General features: G+C 45.3%; 1 protein-coding gene across 6 annotated transcripts in view; it reads right to left on the bottom strand.

Annotated features, from left to right (window-relative positions):
- SNX29 (sorting nexin 29) overlaps positions 1–14,035 on the bottom strand; it is a 438,387-nt gene that overhangs the window by 362,469 nt on the left and 61,883 nt on the right. For all 6 annotated transcript variants that reach the window (XM_059693199.1, XM_059693196.1, XM_059693200.1 and 3 more), the window contains 4 exons: positions 11,473–11,543; positions 9,926–10,174; positions 6,387–6,753; positions 551–669 (listed from right to left, as the gene is read on the bottom strand). In XM_059693199.1, coding sequence (XP_059549182.1) covers positions 551–669; positions 6,387–6,753; positions 9,926–10,174; positions 11,473–11,543 — 806 coding nt within the window. The remainder of the gene's footprint in view (positions 1–550; positions 670–6,386; positions 6,754–9,925; positions 10,175–11,472; positions 11,544–14,035) is intronic.

Genomic DNA, 14,035 nt, shown 5'->3' with positions numbered 1-14,035 from the left:
TCCTGCACGTCTGTCCCCCCTCTCCCCGTGACCTGCCCTCACTAGAGAAGACAGTAACAAACCACACATAAGGGTGCTCAGCAGCAGGGACTGGGCCAGAACTGCGACCCACTCCACAGGCAGGTCTGAGCAAGCTACTCCCTGACCCTAAGCACTCTGCTGCCAAGGGTGCCAGGGCCTCCACAGCTATGGGTTCTGTGACCTCCCTTCTCTTAAGAGGCTCAAATAATGGTCATCCTTTGTAGCCAACTTGTACATGACCAAGTTCAGCAAATCACTGGCAAGAAGAAAAGCAAACTGGGGACTCCCGGGTGACCTGCCAGCCCATTTTGCCCAACCTCATTCAGGCGAGGGCATCTCAAAATACCCAGGTTCAGCAGGAAGTGAAGCCAAACCCACTGTCCCTCAGAACCTCAGCAGCCCTCCTGTTCTGAGCCCGGCCTCCTTGCCCCCACGCCCACCAGCAGAAGTGGCCCAGACACCTCTGTGGTTCTCGGAGCCGACACTCGACACTTGCAGTGGAGGGAAAGAGCAGTCAGGAAGCACCCACCTGCAGGGCTGAAGGAGCCCACTCCGCTGACCGGAAAGAGGACATCGGTGTCGCCGTGCAGCACCTGCAGAGGAGCCCAGCTCTGCATCTGGGAGAGGCAGGTGTTCCCGTCCAGTGGCCTGTGATGAAAGAATACAGCTATGTGAAAGGTCGAAGGGCCCCTGAGGGCTCAGGTCACCACAAGCATCCGCTGGGCCTCCCACAAGCTCCTTCTTGGGAACTAACCATGACAGGGCTGGGCATAGCGAGAGATGCAGACTGGGAGTCGGGAGCACGAAGTCTGGAGCCAGACCCCTTGCATTTGTTCTTTCAGCCACTTTTTACTGAGCACCTACTATATGCCAGGCAGTATGCAGCATATATATTCTGTGCTGGCAAAAGAGCCAGCACACAGTGTTTATCCTGCCCTCATGGAGCTTACAGTCTATTGGGGGGCACAGACATGAATCAAGTATTTCCCCTAGAAGGTGTAGAACAACAGCTCATCCTCATGGAGCTGGTCAGAGGGTCATGGAAGGCTTCCTGGAAGAAGGGAGGTTTGAGGTGAGAGCTGAAGGAAGCACAAGAGTTACCTGAGTGAAGAGGAGGGACAAGAGGGACGGAGGGGGAGGGAATAGCATGTGCAAAGTGCTGAAGGAGGAAGCATGGTGTGTGCCAGGCTCTGAAATGATGGCAGCCACGTGACCTGGGCTGGCACTTTGCCTCGTTGGTTCTCAAACCCTCTCAAGTAAAGAGCAGAATCAGACCAGACCATGTCTGGGTCCCTTCCAAGAAAGGGGGTCACTCAAACATTAACCAGCTCACATTATCTGTTATATTGTCACCACATCCACTGAGTACAGAACTAACCTGTAGGATCTTTGTAGTACCAGCCTGGCTCAATTCAACTTATTTGAGAAAGTACTGCCCACAGCACATTTACAGACTATAAACTCACTCTGTAACTCAGCTGTGAGGACCAGAGCAGATCATAATCACACCTACTTAACAGAGGGAAGAAGGGAGGGGTGGGGAGGGAGAGGGAAGGACAAAGAAAAGGGAGGGGAGGTGGGAGGAGGAAAGGAGGGAAGAAGGGAGAGAGGGAGAAAAACTCAAAAAGATTCTGACTTGTGCACGGTCATAAGCCTTAAGGACAGAACCAAGGCCGTGGGGGGCTCAAGCACAGGTCTTCCAAACCCAGGTACAATGGGGCTCCTGGCTCCTGCCCACCACGCATGATGCATAGCGGTTTTCTTTCATTCCTTAGAGCAGGGATCAGCAACACTTTTCTAGAAAGGACCAGATAGCAAAAGTTTAGGCCTTGTGGCCATACTTATTCTTCTTTGGGTTTTTGTTTGTTTAGCTTTGTTTGTTTGTTTAACAACCCCTTAAACATGTAACAACCAACCATTCTCAGCTGTGTAGAGGACCTGGCCAGCAGGTGTAGCTGGCCACCCCTTCTTTTAGAGATCATCATGTAGAAATTCTGCTTTCAGCCCGCTCTAGCTTGTGGTCATACATTTGGCACCAAACAAAAGTCTACAGAACTTTGCAAAATGTATCATTTAATCCTGCAGGTACACACACAATGAGGCTCTCAGATGGCGCTCTAGGGCACAAGAGAAGAAGGCTCCTTCTTCCATGAACGGGGCTGTGCCCCTAGAACCTGTACAGAACTGCCCTCCTGGGGCTCCAGTCCAGCAGCTGGTGACTGAGGGACTCCCAGACACCCAGAGGCAGTCAGGGCACCCCTCAGGAGGCAGCAAAACCACCCGTCCTTTCCCCACCATTGCACTTGCTGCTGTTTCTGAGGGGAAATCTTGCCACTTCCCAGCAACACATGTGGGGTGCAAGGGGAAGCCAGACTCCAGCAGCTGAGGTTTGGGACCCAAGCAAAAGGGGCCAAGGGTCACACCTCAAAACTGAGTTACACCAAAGTGGTTCCTGAGGCAGAGACCAATTCAGAATATGGTGCCACCGCTGGCTCAGCAACATAAGAGCAGGTGTTGCTTTTTGTTAGAAAAGTAAAACACATTGTAAAACCAAGAAAATGTTAAAAAGAGGAGGGGGGAAAATGACACCCAACACCACATTTCCCAAACCACAACTGATTTAGACACTAATCTCCTTTTAGTGTGTCTTTTCTTTCTTGAACATAGTTTTCTTTACGAGGCCATACTGAAACTAAATGTAGGATTTTACATTCGCCTTTTTTCATTCAGCATAAACTCACAAGTTCATTTCAAACTACTTGGATACTCTTACACTTCGCATTTGAGAGGTTTAAGGTCCTAAACATTAAGATGTCGAGGTTCACGTGATGGGATCCTCTGTTAACCGCTCCTCTGTGGTCACACGTCTCGGACGGCTCTGATGTTCTGCTTCTCTAAGTACGGACTTTGCTATCTGAGGCAGCAGCCTGCTCCCGGAGACTGCCCTTGGGTAGATCCCTGGCAGTGGGGTTGCTAAGTCAAGTGAGGTCGACATTTCTACGGCTGCTGACACTCTGTTTTCTAGAGGGCTGCCAACACTAACCAGCTATGGAGGAGGGTGCCTTACATCACTCATTCCGCAGTATGCGCCTACTGTGTGCCTGGAGCATACCAAGCCTGAGGACACACCAAGGGCATGCCACAGCCAGGACACTAACCAGGGCCCGCCTTTTCCCAGTTCTCACTTTAACTCTCCGCAAATATGACAGGCGAGCATAGTATCTGCTTTCACTTTGCCTTTGCTTAATTGCTAGTGAGGTGCAACATTTCCCCACATGTTTGAAATTCTTTCTGAATTATGTTTTCACCCTACTTTCCTAGTGGCATCATAGAACACATATGAAGTGACAGAAAAACTACTTTCTACAATAAAGGTATTATCCTCTTGGAAAAAAAAAAAAAGCAAAGCCAAAATCTTGAGGGACAAGATTTTCCTTAGTCATCAAATAAGTGGTTTAACTGCTAGCAACAGAGGCACAGAACTCAACCTTTGGCCAACAGAGCATCTTAAAGCCCTCAGAGCGTCGACCTTGCCAGAGGCTGTGACAGACCACAGTGTGCTTCCCCTGGCCTCACCTGGCCACTCCCCTCACAAACCCAGCTGTGCGGTTACACCGCTCAAGTTCTAGCCCCTCAGGCACCGAGACCGTACATATGAACATTTTCTTACAATCAGAAGGAAAGCATTAGGCCTAGCCCAGGCCTGCGGACTAAAGGGTCCCAGGTTTGATTCCAGCCAAGGGCACATGCCCGGGTTGTGGGCTCAATTCCCCGCCAGTAAGGGGCGTGCAGGAGGCAGCCAATCAATGATTCTCTCTCATCATTTACGTTTCTATCTATCTCTCTCCCTTCCTCTCTGAAATCAATTAAAAAATTTTTTCTTAAGGGAAAGCATTATTCATAGGCCACCTCATCAGTCCTGCTCCTTCCCCAAGATGCTCTGCGAATGCTCACTCAAGACCCCGTTTACGCAGGAGAGGCTCCAGAATCTGCAGGAGGCTCGATGGCCCCGAAGGGCCAGCTCTGTGAAGGTCACCTGCACTGTCCTGTGTCTCACACATCACAATGCTGGCAGCTACCTTGGCTTGCAAGGCGGCCTCCCCTCCAGACTCCCTCAATGGCACTGGTCATTAGGAAGAGAAATGACTGAGTTTGAGGCCAATGAAAACCCATGAAGTGAATAAACTCAGTTGCTCTCACCTGCAGAGACAGAACACAAGTGGCATTTCCTGAAAGGCCTAGATTAAGACTAAAGGCAAGTGTGAGGGTGAATTTAAAGTGTCAACTTGGCTATTACACAGTAGCCATATATGATCAAATGTTATTCTATGCTCCTGGGAAGGTATTTTTCAGATGAAATGAACCTTTAAATCGGCAGACATTGCGTACTAGTAAAGCAGACTACCCTCCATAATTTGGGTGGGCCTCACTGAATCAGTTAAAGGCCTTCATAGAAAAAGACTGAGAAGAAGTTCGGCCAGCAGACAGCCTTAGGACTTACACTGCAACTCTCCCTTGAGTCTCCAGCCTGCCAGCCCACCCTCCATTTTCTGAACTTGTCGAAGTTCCACCATCACATGAGCCAATCCCTTAAAATAAATCTCTCTAGACAGACAGATACACACAGAGAGAGAGACACACATACCCTCTTCGTCCTGTTTCTCTGATGAACCCTGACTAACACAGCCCATCACAAGACCTGGACTCCAGGAACAAAACATTCACGGCCTGTCAGCAAAACAAGCTGCAGGGACGCTACTCTAATGATTACTTCAGGAGGAGAAAAAGCCTCTACATGAAAATGTTAATTTCACAATGGCTGATAAGAAAAAGCTACGACAGACAAAGCTGCCATTAGGAAGATGCCAATACTCAACAATGGGGGAACCTTTAACAAATATGACATATTGATCTAACTCTGTTGTCAGCAAACTGTGGCTCGGGAGCCACATGCAGCTCTTTGGCCCCTTGAGTGTGGCTCTTCCTAAGCCTTAGGAGTACCCTAATTAAGTTAATAACAATGTACCTACCTATATAGTTTAAGTTTAAAAAATTTGGCTCTCAAAAGACATTTCAATCGTTGTACTGTTGATATTTGGCTCTGTTGACTAATGAGTTTGCCGACCACTGATCTAACTGAACTCAACCAATCGACATTCAGAATATATGGAAAATATTCGACAGTACAGTGTAAGCTATGGAGTACAGCATAACCTAACCTTAACCCAGCTTTGCCCATTGCTCTGACAGATCTCAACTCTCTACGAATCCCGTTTTTCATCCATCCCGTGAGGGTGGTATCCACTAACCTACGGATTAGGAGATTATATACATAGCTTATAGCATCCGACATGTCACACCAATGGCCAATCAGATGATACTAATACAGGTACCCACGTGAATGAGGACCAGAGTAACAATCAAAGACAAAAGTAGGCATAGTCTCATGAGAAAGAAAAAAGAAAAACTATTAAAGCATGAAACTGGAAAGTTTAGGGCTAAGACATACTGTACCTTTCCGTCATACCATGGGGTCTCACTATCTCTGTTTCACTCTTGTGGGCTGGTTTTGAAGTCAGAGTGATCAGGATAGCATTGACCACTGTAACGCCTACGTGAAAACTAATTTATTTGGCATGAAGAGTAAAACCAAGCTTGGGAATATTATTACAATAGTAGGGTGCAGACAGCCCACACGGAATAGCTCAGTACTTTGATGACAACCCTACTAAGAAGGTACTGTTTTTCTCCCAGGTCTCTGATGAGCGCTGAGACTCTGGGAGGTGAAGGAACTTGTCCAACCTCATCCAACCTAAGCCAAGGAGCTAGTACACGAGGACCAGGTTGTCTTGATTCCAAAAGCCAAGCTCTTAACTGTACTTGTTTGCTTTATGCCTTCATGTGTCAAGCCCCTTCCACAGGCATAAGACTACAGCAACTCCAGTGTTAAAGCAGCAAGTGCAGGCAAATCACTGATGCTCACACCCCTGTGGACAGACACAGACGTCACCAGCCCACGGCTATTTTCTAGAATAACCCTGCCTTTCTCCTGAGCTCCCTATGCTAGAAGCAAGTTAAAGTTGGGAGGAAAAGCTAGAAAACAAAAATGAAAGCTGGATATGTAAAGCAAAAGTTTCAAGGCATGCATCTTGACACTAATTTTGTAATAGGTACCTTCACACATACTCCCTTCCCCTCTCTTAGTTCTCCAGAAGCTAATAATGCTCCTTCCTCCTAAATCAAGATCTGAAAAACGAAAGATGCCCTAAACAAATATAAACCTTGCACCCTTCTTTCACCCAATTCTGCAGGAAGGGAAAGCAGTTAACGTACCACCCTTCGTTAAAACCTAGAGTGGAACTTACTTCTCAGGCGACTCTGAGTGGCCCGTGCGCTTCCTTCCCGACGTGTACACGTCATCCTCATTTTCATCCACATCTTCATCGTCGATGCTTTTCACATCAAGCTTCTGGTACCCAAACTCCCCATTCAAAGACAGAGAATCAATTTTCCATGAGTTGCTGCTCTGGCTTCCAATGGAATTAGGTCCAAATGGGCTTTCAAAGGCCATGATATTCACAGAGGAGCGGTCGGAGTTCTCCTCCGAGCTCTCCCCGGTCCCAGGTATCTTTTTAAAAACATCACCAGAGGTCTGCTCATCTTCTTCATCATCAAATGAGATAATATTGGTCACCTTCTTTTTCTTCTTCCGTTCCTTTTTACATTTGGCATCTAGTAAAATATAAGATATGCTATGATATAAGAAAAAGTAGGCAAGATGACATTTGTAATACCTTAACTAATAATAATAAAAAAAATAGATTAAAAAAAAAGAAAAAAAAAGTAGGCAAGATAAAGGAGTGATCAAGCCATCTTGACTCTAGATCATGAAAAATCCTCTACTACTCCACTGCCATTCAGACTTTCTTAAATCCTTGGAAAAACATCTGTTAGAAGACTGAGCAAAATATATATATCTCCTCAGGCAAGGGAAACAAAAGAAAAAATAAACAAAAGAGACTAAGCCAAAACTAAAAAGTTTTTGCACAGTGAAGGAAACAATCAACAAAATGAAAAGACAACCTACTGAATGGAGGAAGATATTCCCCAATGATATATCTGGAAAGGGGCTAATATCCAAAATATATAAGGAATTCATACAACTTAACATCAAAAACCAAATAATCAAATTAAAAAATGGACAGAGGACCTGAACAGAGATTTCTCCAAAGAGGACATACAGATGGCCAAGACATATGAAAAGATGCTCAACACCACTAACCATCAGGGGAATGCAAATTAAAACTATAATGAGATATCACCTCATACATATTAGAATGGCTATGACCAATAAAACAACAAACAAAAAGTGCTGGCAAGTGGAGAAAAGGATTCCTCTTACACTGTTAGAGGGATAGTAAACAGGTGCTGCAACTATAGAAAAGTTTGGAAATTCCTCAAAAATTTAAAAATATAACTACCATATCACCCAGCAATTCCACTTCTGGGTATTTATCTGAAGGAACCTAAAATACCAATTTGAAAAGATATATGCATCCCTATGTTCATTGCATCATTCACAATAGCCAAGACATGGAAGCAACTTAAGTGTCCATTGACAGACAAATGGAAAAAGATGATGTGGTACATATATACATTGAAATTATCACTCAGCCATGAAAAATGAATGAAATATGACCATTTGCAACAACATGAATGGACCTAGAGGGCTTTATGCTAAGTGAAATAAATCAGATAAAGACAAATACTGTATGGTTTCACTCATATGTGAAATCTAAGAAACAAGAATAAACAAACAAAACAGAAATGGGCTCACAGATACAGAGAAAAAAATTGATAGTTGTCAGCCGGGAAAAAGGTGAGGAGATGTGTGAAAATGATGAAAGGGATTAAGAAATGCAAAATGCTAGTTATAAAAATAGTCACGGGGATATAAAGTACACCACAGGGAAAACATTCAATAATATTGTAGTAACTATGTATGGTGTCAGATAGGTACTAGACTTACCTGGGGGGTGGGGGATCACTTCATGGTATAGAAATGTCTAAACACTATGTATACATATGACACTGGTATAATATTATATGTCAACTTTTATTAGGGTGGCCCTCTTAGCGCAGTAGGCAGCGCGTCAGTCTCATATGTCAACTGTTATTGAAAAATAAATTTTAAAAATATGCCACGGAGCAAATGTTAAAATTGTTCCTCTAAGCAGTTCTTCTAAGCACTTTGATCCAAAGGATATTATCATTATTGAAATGATTTTCATTGTTTCACTTTGGAAAATACTGGTGGGTGAAACCAAGAAAACCAGTTTGGGGCAGTCGTCAACTGTTCAATGACCACAAATTCCTCCCATCCCTGCAAAATATCCCTTCACAATGGGACTCTGCCACACCTTCCATTGCGGGTGTATCTATTTCTCCACCTTCTTGAATCTGGAATGGCTAGTGTTCTGCCTTTACCAATGGAATATGGCAGAAATAACGGTGTGTGAGTTCTACAGGGTCTTACACCCTCTTGAAATTTTGCCCTGAAACTACTATGGAAGAAAACTGACTTAGCTTATTAAAGGATGAGAGGCCCTGTATAAGAAAACTGAGATGCCCCAGCCAATAGCACCAACTCCAGGCACAGGGGGGGCGTCTGGGATCTTCCAGCTCAGCTGCCAGCCAAATGTAGCCCCATGAGTGAGCCCAGGTGACACCAGCAGAAAAACCATCCCGCCAAGCCACACGCAGAATCATAAAAAAATAATAAATCACAGTTGTTTTAAGCCACTACATTTTTTAAACTGTTTGTTACACAAAGCCAATGGAAACAGAAAATAAGACTGCCTTGGTGACCAGTACTTAGATGAGCCAGTTTACACATCTTAATCATCACCCTGAACCTATTCCCAAAACTCCATTCCATCTAAACCAATGTGTGGCATGCTTCACCCGGGCATTACAACTCTTGAGACAATGTCAAAAGCAGGGAGTCCACAATGAATGGAAAAAACACTACTTTGGGTATACAAATTCCATTGTCTCTGTTACACAAAGCCCTCATAGTCCTGTTTCTATCTCATTCACCTGGGGCCTCTGCTTGGGAAGGAGAGGGCAAACAGATAAAGCCAGTGTGTAGCAAAGACACCATAAGATTCTGAGTTTTCAAAATCATTAATAACCCCAAAGGGATGACCATGATTACTGTCTTGTTTAAGGCATTTGAGAATACCAAGACTAAGTACTAAACCCAGAATTTACAATTTTCCTTTATCAAAATTCTGGGTGTCCCAGAAGGCTCAGAGCAGTTATAAACATGTCACAAAATTAATCTTAATGAATTAATTAATCCCTTTCCCTGGCCTCCACTTAAATGTTTTCCCCTGCCAAAAAAGGCAAGCCCAATAGTATACACTCTCCATAGCACCCTATGCTTGGCTTCCATCCCATTTATCAGGATAATTAATTATATATATAATTTGTCATTAAATGTCTACCCACCCATCCCAAAGAAGACTGACAGCTGAATGCCTGTAATCTGTCTTACTTGGCTCATAGCCTAGCACACAGAATGCATTAAATGAACAAATGAATGAATGGACAAAGGAATGAATAAATGAAGATCAACCTCATCTGGCTTCCCGTGGCCCTCACACCCTTGCTTTCAGTTTGTTCTGGCTGACCTTTTGCTCTTTTACCCTATCATCTTCCCATCTAGGTGAGGCTCTTTCTCAGTAAGGGTAAAAAAAATAAAAACAAATGTGAGCTGAGAATGCAAGTGCGTCAGATTCAGGCCCCTTGGCACTTTCAGGTAACGCGGTGTGTCCACCTGGGCCACGGCCTGTCATCCTTTACCTGGCCCCTCTGCTCTACCTCACACGCTCTCCCTCACCTGCACTGACGTGCTTGGACATGACGGGCAGGGGGTCAGTCTCCTGCTCAGGTTTGATGAGGATGGAGACAGCAGAGGACGCCGTGATCTCCCGGAAAAGGCTGCTCACTCCTTGCGTGGACTCCTTCAGCAAGGAAGTCACATTCTGCGTTGACTCCTTTAAGAGGTCCGAGACAGTAGGAGCAAACTTGCTCTGCCCATTTAAATCCTTGTTGTCAATGTTGATCGCGAAGAGGATGGAGTTCAGACCTTCCGCACAAAAGGAAAAGCATGGAGTGTGTCGTTGGACAGTCACGCCTCTAACACGACAAACAAGCTGCAGACAGTACAGTACACAGGAGGGCACACACTGATCTTAGACGCTGATTGAAACCTCCCACAACTGGGGTCAGTAGACAGCAGCTATCACAGCAGCTGAGTCACTCCAAATTCTCTTCCTCTCTGTCAGGAGGGAAGGTAAGCCATAGGTCCTGAGGTCAGACTGCCTGGATTGAATCCCAGCACTGCCACGTATGAGCTACGAGACCTTGGTCAAGCCATTTATAACCTCTCTGAGCTTTAGTTCCCTTATCTGTAAAATGGGGGCACATTATCTCTTTCACAGGTTAACTACAAAGACCATCACCTACCAAAAACACTCAGCTCAGTAAGCAACCACAAAAGGTGCACCAATGTCATTAGTAGCATTGCTTATGCAAAAATTTGCACTGGTATCCTATGACCCACAGGAAATCACGGTCAAACCCTGACTCTTCCTCATCAATGTCCTAGGCCTGTGGTCGGCAAACTGCGGCTCACAAGCCACATGCAGCTCTTTGGCCCCTTGAGTGTGGCTCTTCCTAAGCCTGAGGAGTACCCTAATTAAGTTAATAACAACATACCTACCTATATAGTTTAAGTTTAAAAAATTTGGCTCTCAAATGAAATTTCAATCACTGTACTGTTGATATTTGGCTCTGTTGACTAATGAGTTTGCCAACCACTGGCCTAGGCTAACATAACTCTCAATATGTGGGCCTTGGTGCAAACTTTCAGGAAAGAAAAAGAAAAAGGAGGCAACAAAGGAATTAGAAGAAAGAAGCAAGTTGCCCACTTCTGTTAGGTGGTTTTACCCTTTGAGTTCAAGTCAAATGATAAACAATTTAATAATTCACAAATAAACATCATCCCAGGTTTGCATGTTGACAAATGGTGCACATGACTATCACATCTGATTCTCTCACAGCCCCATATGGCGATGGCCGTGCCGTCCAGACCCCCACCTTGCAGAGGAGGAAAGTAACGTTAACAGCATCTGCCCCAGGTCTCCAGCTGGTAAGGGATCAGACCAGGCTTCAAAGGCAGGTCTCCTGTCTCCAATCCCCAGATCTTTATATTACACTTGCAAAGCCACAGCAAAAAACCCTCAACCCCATGCTCTCCCTGCCAGGGTATCAAATTCAATGCCATTTGAGGAAGGGCAGTGGCAAGTGCCTCAAGTTGCTGAGGAATAAGGAAAATCCCTCCTCTGCTTCACAGGACCCATCACCTGCCTTGCCCGGGCTTACCAGCTGCCATGGTAGGAAGCATGCTAGACCTTTCTTCGTCCATCACAAAAGACCAGTCTTCATAAAAAGTGCTGCAAATTGAAAGAGAAAGGGGAAAGGCTCTAAATAGTGGCTTTCTGTGCCCATTAGCCAGACAGTTCCATTATCAGGCTTCCGGGAAAAGCCATGCCTGGTCATGGCGGAGTGAATACAGGAGTCTCTGCTGGGATGAAGCTTCTGGTTATAAACTAAGGACTGACTGCACAGACCCTACGACTTCCTCATTGGTCCCCCGAGATCGTTAGAGTCCCCTGAGCTTGACAGCACTGAAACAGGCATGAAATGTAAATGTGGTGTTTATGAAGCAGCAGACGGGGACAAACAGAGGGGTGACTTCCACTCAAGCAAGGTCTCCAAAAGACAGACAGGAAGTCCAAGCGGGGCTAACACAAGAAGAGAGCATTTCAGAAAGAAACTATAAAGTCCACGGTCCATCAACCACAGCATTTGTATGTAATATCTGCTTGGGCTACAGACCCAAAAGCCCAAGTTAGGCTGGGAAGCTCAAAAGGCCCCACAAATCTAAGTGGGAGAAGGGGCCAGAGAGGTCTACAGAGTCTGTCCAAGGTCATTCAGCAATAAATGCAGCTCAGAAGCAGGTCTCCCCCTTCCATTCCCAGCTCTTTATCCAGCCCCCTGCTAAGCGGTAACAAGCAAATGCCCTCAAACCTCTGACTTCCCCGCCAGGTCAGAGAACTCTAAGTGAATGGAGTCAGAGTTAAATTTCACTAAAGCACAGTCTGTGGTGAGTGAGCTGTACTTCGGCAGGAGGCTGGACACAGGTGACTGAATACAACTAACAGAAAGAGAGAGGACACGCGTGCTCAGTACATGGACACGAGCAGCACGGCAGGGGAAGCACAAACCACGCGTCCAAGCTGGCGCGGCAACAGTACCTCTGATTCCCCAAATTTTGATCCTTTAAAAATCTGAGTCCATTTTCATATACGTAAATGAATTTGGTTTTCCCACATCAAAGTAGATTAAAGTGACTAGTGATTTAGGTAAATTCAACTATGATTCTTAACAGCTGGATTCACTTCAACTGCTCATTGTTAATTCAACTTTGATGTGGAGTATACAACTCTGAGCTACTTGCAAATGATGTGGTGGGAAGAGCTTGATTAGAATTCATTTTTAGGAACATGAGTATGTTCTCCTTAATTAATGCTAGTTAACGCTCAGGAGGTACACACAGACAGTCAACTCAGACCCCAGGCAGCACACAGATGCAGGCAGCACCAGGCGTCCTGGCCCCACCCCTCCCATTTCAGACCCACAGAGTCTGAGCATGCAACTGGACAAAGCACCCCAGTCAGCATCAATGTGAGAACTTCAAAGGTATCTGTGAGAGCCCTATCACACGATCCCAGAATGCCTAATAAATTACCAGACGAGAGGTGACCCTAGGGGCCGAAGAAACAGAGGAGAGACTTGAGACATGGAACGTATCACGGTACTAATGAAATGCCAACTTATTGGGCTAAATGGAACGTCACTAATGAGGATGTGGGCACTGCTGATGCAGAAGTTACGCAAGGAATCAGGGCAGGATTGATCACTGTCCCTTTGTATCGTCAGGTGACAAAAAACTACAAGTCTGGTCCACCATTCTCAGAGGGAAAACAACAGCCAAAGTCAGAGAGAGAGACTGGGAGAGAGAGAGAGAAACATCACAGACATCATGAGCACAGGAAAAATGACAGGAATGTCAATGTTTTTGGAGAAAATGTGGCTGACTGTGCTACCATGGCGCATATTCAGTGCCCTCTCCCCATCGCCGTGGCATAACCACATCTCCCCACCCTGCCGAGCTTGCCTGGCCAGTGCATGTGAGGAGGTGAAGCATCACTTTGGGCAGAAGCTTGACAAGCCAGTGCTTAGTGCAACCACATCTTTATAGAGATGGAGCCGCCATCAGCCTGGGTCCCTGCGATGAGAATCCCTGTTCGCCCACGAGAGACACGAAGCAGAGGGAAGAAATAAACTCAGCTGTCTCAAGCCACTGTGGTCTTCATCATGTTTGTTACGGCAGCATAACCTGGCCAGTGCTACCTGACAGACTGAACTTTATGATCAAGAAAAAAAGAAAATACAATAAAATGGGGGGTGGGGGGGTGTTTTTTAATAACCAATGACTTCTCTTCCCAGCTTAAAACTTCCATATTTTTTTCAGTCAGTTTGGTATTGATTAATAAAAAAAGAAAACAGAAAGAGTTGTAAAGACAAACCGTGAAACTGGGCAGGAAACACCCAATATCTAAAGAGAAAGAAATTGCCCTAACCGGTTTGGCTCAGTGGATAGAGCATCAGCCTGTGGAATGAAAGGTCTCAAGTTAGATTCCGGTCAAGGGCATGTACCTTGGTTGCGGGCATATCCCCAGTGAGAGGTGTGCAGGAGGCAGCTGATCGATGTTTCTCTCTCATCGATGTTTCGAACTCTCTATCCCTCTCCCTTCCTCTCTGTAAAAAATCAATAAAATATATTTTTTAAAAAATAAAAAAATAAAGAGAAAAATTCTGA

The sequence above is a fragment of the Myotis daubentonii genome, chromosome 4, assembly GCF_963259705.1.
Source record: "Myotis daubentonii chromosome 4, mMyoDau2.1, whole genome shotgun sequence".
Classification (NCBI taxonomy): domain Eukaryota; kingdom Metazoa; phylum Chordata; class Mammalia; order Chiroptera; family Vespertilionidae; genus Myotis; species Myotis daubentonii.
Note: the sequence above shows the minus strand (reverse complement) of the source record. Positions and strands in the feature narration are given on the sequence as shown.